This window comes from Parambassis ranga, chromosome 3, assembly GCF_900634625.1.
Source record: "Parambassis ranga chromosome 3, fParRan2.1, whole genome shotgun sequence".
NCBI classification, from domain to species: Eukaryota; Metazoa; Chordata; class Actinopteri; family Ambassidae; genus Parambassis; species Parambassis ranga.
Genome location: NC_041024.1, coordinates 1,215,302 through 1,224,746, shown reverse-complemented (window position 1 = coordinate 1,224,746; position 9,445 = coordinate 1,215,302). Strand labels below are relative to the sequence as shown.

Genomic DNA, 9,445 nt, shown 5'->3' with positions numbered 1-9,445 from the left:
TGCAGTTTAACTGGAGGTGAATGAACATATCTTAATATAAATCAATCATGGACACTGCATGGGGTTCATGCAAACACTGCAGCAGCAACAGAGGAGCTCAGCAGGTCCCAGTGTGGCGAAGCTGATCATGTTTACAGCCAAATATAAGCACTCACTCTGATTAGATTTAAACCTCTGAGCCCCAAAACACAAAAAAAACACCTCACAGCTGGAAACACCAGACGGAGGCTCAACTTTCTAACGATCCCTGAACCATGTTCTGATGGAATTTAAGGTTCCATTCAGCAGGTGTTTGGCTGAGCTGCAGAAAATGAAATCATTATTTTTTTTTTTTATTCTGCACACAGACATGTCTGAGCTCGTTTTATTTGTGGCCATGAGGTTCAGGATCTTATACCTTAGTGAACACTGAGCCCACACTGACTGAAGACAGGAAAAAAACATTGGGAGTTCAGAGGGTTAAATAAACAGAGAGCACATGCTAATAGCAGCATCACAGCATCACAGATTCACAATATTAGCAGGAACACTTGAAGGCAGCATCAATGACATAAGCAGGTTAGTGAATGTGATTCCCATTGATTATGTACCAGTTAAGTAACCACAATGACACCAGTGGGAGTGGTTGTGCTGTAATTAGAACCTGATCTGTTAGGAGGAGATGTTGGCGCAGCGAGACGCGGTTCAATAAAGCTCCGAAACGGTGTTAATCACTGCGAAGGCTTTGAGCTCATTTGTGAGGCTTTTGAGTCTCATTATTCTCATTAATGTCAACTCCACTTCAGTGACTGGGTAATTTAACAGCTAATCAAAGTCAACAGCCATAATTAATGGAAAAGGGACCATTAGTCATTTTACCTTGAGCGTGACTTTAGTTTAATTTAACTGGAATTAATGAAGATATATTCTGAGCATCGCTGCTCCTTCTAAAATAAGCAGATGTTTAGTACAGGTGTGAAAAACGTTCTAAAAGTGCCTCAGAGTTAGTGCAGATCTAACCAGCCCACCACAGAGTAGTTTGATTGTACTTTAAACAGAAAATATTTTAAGATGGCCACACCACAAGAAATCAAAGTACAGAGAGGAGGAACAGAGGAACAGGAGGGGGTAAAGGAACAGGAGGAGGACACAGAGGAGGGAGGAACAGGGGGAAAATAAAATGGCAGACTCTAAAGTGCGGCCCGTCGCCGCACTGCCTGTAGCTCACCCCAGCAGAAGGGCAAAACTCAGAGGAGCTGCAGGCAGTGCAGCGAATGAGAGCTGCAGCTGGAGGTTTGGAGGAGCCTGCATGCACAAAACTGATGGGAAACTGTTCTGTGTGGCTGCTCCCATCCCTGGAGCAGGGGCTGGAGAGGGAGAGTGGGGGGGGGGTGGGGAGACCCACGAGATGGGAGGCAGCACAGAGCAAATGAAAACCTCCCGAATGACAGGTGAAGACGGCGAGGGGGAAAAAAAAGTAATGTTGAGTCAGACAACAGAGGACACGTGGTAAACAGCAACAGAACTCTGCAGGCGGGGTCCAAATGAAGAGTTCACTGGAACATAACATAACTATAAAATGTATCATGATGCACTGCAGGTGTAACTATTAAGGAAATCAAACTTTACATGAGCAGCGGGAACGGCTTTTCCAGTGCAAACATTGCTGTGTAGTGCAGCAGAATATGGACCGTTGTAAGGAAAACTGACTAAGGGGTCGACTGCAGGAACTACCAGCATGTTTCTCTGAACTATCAGCTGTGACAGCCTTTTCTGGGCTGTTTTCAGTGAAAACAGGAGCTGCAGGCGATAAGGCAGGGAGCTCTAAAAGGCTCTAAAAGGCCCTGCAGGGTGGGAAATGTGTGAGTGTTTAAAAAGGCTCGGGTGTGAGAAGCATGACAAAACAGAAAAACCTCCACTTGTGAGGGCAGACCTGGACGTTTGCATAATCCCCACACCCTGGACCTAGCTGTGTGTTTAGGAGAACCTCACTGTGTATGGCTGTTTTTTTACACACTGGATTCTGAGGCTGATACTTTCTCCACTTCACAATGGTTCACAGTCAGTCTGCATGAGTGAGTGAGTGTCACCCTCCCGCCGTGCTCTTACCCTCTCTCTCCTCCTCCATGTGGCTGATGCGGAGGGTCATGGCGGCCTTCTCCTCTCTGGCCCGGTCCCTGGCGCTGACCGCCTCAGCCACCATCTCCTGCCACTCCAGCACCTGACTCTGCGTGTCATCAGCGCTGCCGGACTCACTGGCCTGTGGAGACGGGAGGAGACCAGCAGTGAGTGTGTTCATCAGAGGGCGCAGGAGGTTTGAGAGGAGGTCTGGATGTCTGACCTGAGATGCTGCCCGCTTGGTGAACTGTTCCAGATCGGCCTGCAGCGTTCGCTGCTGCTCCTCATACACCACCAGCTTCGCCTCCAGCATGTCTAGCAGCAAACATCGGAGAAGCAAAGCAAAGATTAAAGCTACAAATAACACTTCAGATGTTCAGATGTGATCAGCCTCTGTACCATTCTTTGCTTTCAGCTCCTCGTACTGCTCCACTTTCCAGAGGTTTTCCTCTCTCTCCTCCTCCAGTGCTGTGATCTGACTCCTCAGGGCCGTCAGGTCTGGAGGGGCAAGTCCAGCCTAAAACAAAGGGGGAGGGCATAATAAACATCATTTTTTATGTTTTTAAATTCATAAAAATGTGGAAAAACTCATATCAGAGGAGTGACGACACTCACCTGGCTTTTCTTCAGCTCCTCCTCCAGCTGTCGGATTCGAGATTTAGACCAAGCTTTCATTTTCAGGAACTTGGCCTCTGACCTGCTGGCTTCTTCGGTTTTTTGTTTTGCTTGGGCTGCAAAAAAAACAAACGGATAGTTTCATGATTACGTGGATCAAACTGCTTTCAAAAGTATGGGTAGAAGAAAAAAAGAGTTTTGTGTGCAGACAGACAGTATGTGCACGGTTACAAACGTATGGATGCATCTGAAATTAGAAAGAAAGAAAATCTATTCTAAATGTATTCACTATTTTCCTGACACTCGGAGCTTTTACATCTAAAGCCAACATACGTTTAAAGCAGTATCAGTAGAGAGAACCAACCTTCCAGCTCAGCTATCCTCTGAATGGAGGCTGGATCAATGGGCACACTATCTGAGGCCTCATGAGAGGCAGGCAGCGCCCCTGCCGAGGCTCTCCTCAGCTCCTCCAGCTGCCCCAGCAGATCCTGCTGGGCCTGGTCCATCTGTGCTTTATGGTGCTCGGCCATACGCCGCACCTCCGCCTGGTGCTTGTCCATCAGGTCACGAAGTTGCCGCTCGCATCACGTGTTTCTCTGCCTCCATTTTGGATTCAAGACTCTCTCGTTCGACTTGCAGCCGCCGCAGTCGCTCCGTCAGCTCCTGTGTGGGGAGTGACAACAGGTCACTCGGGATGGGGAACCATCATTTCAGTGATTATTAGCATTATATCATGTGAGAGAAGAGTGACAGGAAGTCTGTGCTGACCTTTATCTGCTGGTCTCTGCCGTCTACCTCTCCCTGCAGAACATCAATGACCTGAGTTTTACCCAGCAGCACCTCCTCCTTCTCATGCAGCTTCTGCTTTAGAGCCTTCAGAAGCTGAGAAGAAGTTAAAGAGTAAATGAACAACAATGTACCTCATGACAAGTCAGCTAAGGCTCATCCAACACGGACCCATTACCTGCTCCAAGTCTGCACTGGCATCTGACTTTGCCGCCAGCTTGAAGAGCTCCTGCTCGTGCATCTGGTTGATCTCCATCAGCTGGTTATCCTTCTGAATGATGATGTCTTTAAATGTCTGGATCTAAAAAACAAACACATCACAGCAGCCACTCTTAAATGTAAACTCAAAGCATCCTGAGGGGGATTAGTGCACAGAGTGAGAACATACGTCTGTTTGTACATGTTCTCCTTCTGGCTGTACTGCTCCTTCTCTGAGGCCAGCAGCTCTTTGAGGCTGTCCGTCTGCTCCTGCAGCAGACTGTAGCGCTCCTCTGCTTCCCCCACCTTTTTATTCAGGCTTTGAACCAGAAGCTGCAGCTCCTGTATCGGTCCACTGTCCTCTACCGCCTGAGGAGGGAGGGAGCGCAGAGGAAAGAGGATGTTTAGGGTCTTTGTGAAACGGCGTAATCTGAGGAAAGAAAGGTGTCTGACCTGTTGTGGTGCAGGTGTGACAGGCTGATCCCCTGCCAGCGCTGTTTGCAGGTGGACAATGTAGGCCTCTTTCTCTGCCAGCTTTCTGTCCTTCTCTGTCAGCATAGTGTCCATTTCTTCCCCTCTCTGCCGCCGTGCCTCCAACTCCTTTCTCTGCACAAGTCAAGTTCACCTCAGGAAATCAAACTGAAAGTCTTTTCTACCTTGTGCACTTCTTTGGCACACCATCGGGTTAAAATAAAAAGCCAAGGTGTTTTCATGTAGCAGACACACATATATAGTTTACCTTGTTTTCCAGCTCTTCGTCTCGTTGTGCGAGCTGCTGATCAAGATCCTCCACCTTCTTTTTCAGCAGGACAATCTTACCCCGACTGGCTTGGTCTCCTCCGTCTGATGAACTCTAAAGAGAAACACAGAGATGCTCATGTAGCTCTGAGTCAGCTTCTTTCCTTTTATATAATCCATAACAACTTCACTGGTCAATACAGCAGTGTGTGCATTAGAGCCTTGGTGCCCCCTAGTGGTGAAACCACGTACACACCACAGTGAGCTTTAGAGTACTCATTTGATTAGAATTTACTTGCATAACTAACAAACAAATGTGAGTGTGTGTGTGTGTGTGTGTGTGTGTGAGCGTACGTGTGTGTGTGTGTGTGTGTGTGTGTGTGAGAGCATGTGTGTGTGTGTGTGTGTGTGTGTGAGAGCATGTGTGTGTGAGTTAGAGCATGTGTGTGTGAGTGTGAGAGCATGTGTGTGTGTGTGTGTGTGTGTGTGAGCGTACGTGTGTGTGTGAGAGCATGTGTGTGTGTGTGTGTGAGCGTACGTGTGTGTGTGTGTGTGTGTGTGTGAGAGCATGTGTGTGTGTGTGAGAGCATGTGTGTGTGTGTGAGAGCATGTGTGTGTGTGAGTGAGAGCATGTGTGTGTGTGAGTGAGAGCATGTGTGTGTGTGTGTGTGAGCATGTGTGTGTGAGTGTGAGAGCATGTGTGTGTGAGTGAGAGCATGTGTGTGTGAGTGTGAGAGCATGTGTGTGTGTGTGTGTGTGAGAGCATGTGTGTGTGTGTGTGAGAGCATGTGTGTGTGTGTGTGTGTGAGAGCATGTGTGTGTGTGTGAGAGCATGTGTGTGTGTGTGTGTTAGCATTTAAGTGTGTGTGTGTGAGCGTGTGTGTGTTAGCGTATGTGAGCGTGTGTTTGTGTTTGTGTGTGTTAGCATGTATGTGTGTGTGCCTGCCTCTACCTTCTTGCTGTGTGTTGGGGTGCCCGGACCTCCCTGCTGCTTCTTCAGCTCCTCCAGCTGTGTGGTGAGGGAGGTCACCTTGGCCTTGTTCTGGAGCCGTAGCTTTGACAGTTTGGCCTCACAGGCCTCTTTTTCCACCTGAATCACAAACAACAAGCTTCACCTCATGTTTCATACAACACTACACAGATAGACTACATGCTGTGAACTACAAGGAGCTTGTGGCATAAAGTGGACTTTGGCAGAGTGAGATGTGAATAGTAGTAAAAACTTTCAGTGGAGTATGTGATCCTGTTTGCAGACTGTAAGTCAAACATGTACTGTGCAGTGACCGAGCTCTAATCTCACATTCCTGTCTTTATTATTGTGGAGTTGGCTTGAGGGTTTAATCGTTAACATGATCTCAGTCAGAGACCAACTGGAGCAGCAACTGTTTCAGAGTGAGTCATGTGACCAGCGCTGACTGGTGCAGCAGCAGAATTTAAAATAGATTTTAACATCTCCGGCTACCAATGCTCACATCTAAGTCTGAGGAAGAATCCCCCTGAGCACAGATGTGTGTTAGAGGAAAGCATGAAGTGGAATCCTCCTCACCTTCAGCTGGTCATCTTTGGAGCGAAGCGCTGCATCTTTGTCCCGGATCAGCTCCTTCAGCTGAGAGACCAGCTGCTCAGTTTGGGTCAGCCTCTCAGCCATTTCCTCCACGGCAACCCCTCCATCTCCTGCAGCACTGTGGAGAGAGCCTGGGCCCTGAAGGAAGAAGGGAGGGTGACCAAAAACAAGATGGTTAATAAATGTCTACACTCCTCAGCACAAATAGAAGGCCATGATTGATCCACATGTGACCACCAGTCATATGACAAAACTTCAGAGAGTATTTGGCTGACGGGCAGAGTACCCTTTAATTAGACTCAATGTTTGTGACACAAAATGTGTAAAATAATGTGAGTGTTGTCATCAATAACTGTGTTGCTAGTAAGAACTTATACAAAGGGGACAGGGATGCAGGGGGATTTAGGCTGGTCCCCCCTCACAGGAAGTGTGAGCTCTCCTGTCTGAGGCAAAGCCCCGTGCTCAGCAGTCTATCTAATGCCAGTTTATTCAGACAAGGAACACACTGCAAGGTTTTCACTGGGGTTCCTTTCAGCTGATTCAAATGTTCAGTAACAAGATGAAACTCAGCGGCATCTACAGTCATTTAAAATGTCTAATCCTGGTTGTATAAGAGCATAAAAGCAGTATTTAGGTTCAATAAAGTTGTTAATATAACTTCTACTTCAAGCACTGAAGCATGTGTTTACTTACTCCAGGGCCAGGCTCTCCCTCTTCACCAGAAAACCACTTCAGCATGGTTTCCTCTGGACCTGAAACACACAAACAGATACATTATTCAGAGTCATGTGTCATTTTACTGGTGCTGTTGTGTATTATAATTAAATTAAATTCATTATTCATAAGACCTCTTATGTCACACTCTGCCTTCCTTGGTCATGGCACAGCCACAGTTCTGCCCTCCTATCGGAAAAATAATTCAGTCTAAGTGATCTAATGGTTTAGACCTTTGAATGAATGTTTTATTGTGATTTTACTAGCTTTAAATTTTGTTGCAAAACTAACGTGTAATATTTAATTTTTTCCCATTCTTTCAAACCGTTTCGTGGTCTATATAAAATTATAAAAGGGACGGTTGATGAACGAGCAGGTCATCGAGTTACAGGCAACACAAGAGCACACTCACTGTGCCTCCTTAAAATATTTACAAGCATCCCAGAAGAACAGATAATTGAATCAGGAGCGCAGGCTGGGCTCCTTTCACTGCAGGCCAAACACACGGGGTGATTGTTGGGATGTAGGCCAAGCAGAGAATTATAAACAATCCAGCCTTTCTAACTTTACAACAGGTTGGCCTGCTCAGGATCAGCAGCACAGAGGTGCAGCCCTGTTTAAAAACCAGGTGTGGCTCTGGTGCAGCCTGGCTGACACACTGTCAGGGTGCAAGCTCAGCCAGCTGAACCGTCCACACCACGTGATGCAGGAGGAAAATCAGGTCAAACTGGTTCCACACACTCAATACATTCCTCATTTATGTCTGATGTCTGTAAGGAAAACGGATCATTCTTGGCAGAGTGAGGCAGCAGATGGAGGAGGCAGTTACAGACAACCCAGAAAACACTAGCAGCCGTGCAACAGACCAACATTTCATTCTCTTAAAATATACAATATATATATATGTTCAACAGACGTGAAGTCAGAACTAATCCTGAGAAAAGTCCAGTCCTGAACACGCCATTCAAAGTTGCTAACCAGAGGTTAGCTAACACGCTAACACACTAGCTAACACGGCTCATATGAATCACAGAAGCGTCACTGTTTTTCCAAGAGAAGGCCTCGAGGGCGACATGGGGCCGGTCCGGCCGGTTGTTTAAACAGATACCGGTTATAACCAACGCTAATCCAAGCTAGCTAACTTTATCTCACCAGCTATGTGGCTACATGCTAACTCAGCTAGCATTTAATCGCATCTTGTCCACTTGACAAAATCGCACTGTCATGCAACTCGTAGCCGGAAAACAGCAGATTCACGGTCTTACCGGGTTCACAACTTCATGAAGAATCCACCGGAAACGTCGCAACGTCCCGTTAAATTATGACATTTTATTTCACTTCTTACGAATCTGCAGACGGGACAGAGATATGTATTGGTCACGTTTGTCAACAGACAACTGGGAGGGACTTGCGCATGCGTAATTGTGTCATAATGACAGGAAGTCCGGAAACCGGAAGTCCCGCTGTATGTATAATTATCATCGGCTAAAAGTACAAAATACGTAAGAAAGTCATTTATGTAGCTAAAATACATATAATCACAATATAGAACGATAGATGTTTACAATATATTTCACCTATATTTGCCAAGAACGAGTCTGTAGTTCATTTAAATGCAAATCAAAGAAGACATAAAACGAAGAGAGTGACGGGCGTTTTACTTCCGTGTTCGTTTGCACAGTAACGTCGACCAACGACGATAAAATAAAATAAAATAAAATAAAATAAAATAAAATAAAATAAAATAAAATAAAAACAATACACGTCATTTCATAATTTGACTTTTTTACAAAAAATCTTTTTACATTGCATTTCAATGAGCATCCTGCTGCCTTGATGTTATGAGCCACCACCGGGGGGCGCTGTGAAACCAACTTATAAAACACATATTTTCATTTCTGTCAGTGTTGAGCCACTAACACACACTCCGTTAATGCCTCACTGTTGCATTATTTTTATTATTACAAAACAAACTGATTTATTACAGTTACAGAGTGATGCAGCGGCTCCAGAGATGGCTCCATGGCAGCGGTCTGTGTGGTAGTGTTTGTTTATTTACTGTCATTTTTGTTTCCTCTCTCATTTACAAACTTTACATTTCTGCGCTGCATGATATGACTCTGACTCCAGCTGGGTGTGCGTCAGCCATCGTCACCTGAAGCCTCCTCTGACCTCACAGAGCCCCCTGAGTCCAGTAACTGTATGGATTTAGCCTGCCTTATTGGTCTTATCCTTTAAGGCTCTTTGCTTAACAGTATGATATCAATTAGCTTCACAAGATCCCACACCTGCCCCCTCACAGGATTAACATGTCAAATATAAGTGTTTGACATGTTCTTGTCTGAATGCAGCGTGAACAGAAAGGTTTTTTGTCCCTGTGCGTCTCACTGGTGGATAAAGAGCCTTTAAGGCCGACAGTGGAACATCAGGCTGTACATATATCTGTGGATGCTCTCATTCATCCAGGTCATAGACATTTCCAAGAGTTTAAATTGAGGCAACTGGACTCAAGGATTGTTTTTTGAAGACGTTTCGCCGCTCCCCCAAGTGGCTTCTTCAGTTCTGCTGGACTGAAGAAGAACTGCAGAACTGAAGAACTTGGGGGAGTGGCGAAACAGAGTACAGTACAGAGGCATACACTCTGTGTGTGTGCGTTACAGACCGCGGTGCTGTTGTAGGAGTATCTTCATTTTAGCATGTTTTCTAAATATCTGGTGACATATTAAAATCATG

General features: G+C 45.9%; 1 protein-coding gene across 1 annotated transcript; it reads right to left on the bottom strand.

Moving 5' to 3' along the window:
• Positions 1-3,341: 3,341 nt before the first annotated feature.
• On the bottom strand, positions 3,342-8,110 carry LOC114433226 (interaptin-like). Its single transcript, XM_028401676.1, has 10 exons — positions 7,978-8,110; positions 6,692-6,750; positions 5,981-6,136; positions 5,387-5,524; positions 4,436-4,549; positions 4,150-4,302; positions 3,887-4,065; positions 3,677-3,799; positions 3,481-3,594; positions 3,342-3,375 (listed from the first exon to the last, which is right to left on the bottom strand). The coding sequence occupies exons 2-8, from the start codon at positions 6,734-6,736 to the stop codon at positions 3,754-3,756; spliced, it is 831 nt and encodes a 276-aa protein (XP_028257477.1). The 5' UTR covers positions 6,737-6,750; positions 7,978-8,110; the 3' UTR covers positions 3,342-3,375; positions 3,481-3,594; positions 3,677-3,753.
• Between the last annotated feature and the right edge of the window lie 1,335 nt (positions 8,111-9,445).

Bases quoted from the DNA above. Each gene is read 5' to 3' on its own strand.
- LOC114433226 (XM_028401676.1), bottom strand. From the start codon at position 6,736: ATGCTGAAGTGGTTTTCTGGTGAAGAGGGAGAGCCTGGCCCTGGA. The intron at 6,137-6,691 runs GTAAGTAAACAC...TTCTTCCTTCAG, and splicing joins AGGGAGAGCCTGGCCCTGGA to GGCCCAGGCTCTCTCCACAG. The intron at 4,066-4,149 runs GTCAGACACCTT...CTCCCTCCTCAG, and splicing joins TCACACCTGCACCACAACAG to GCGGTAGAGGACAGTGGACC.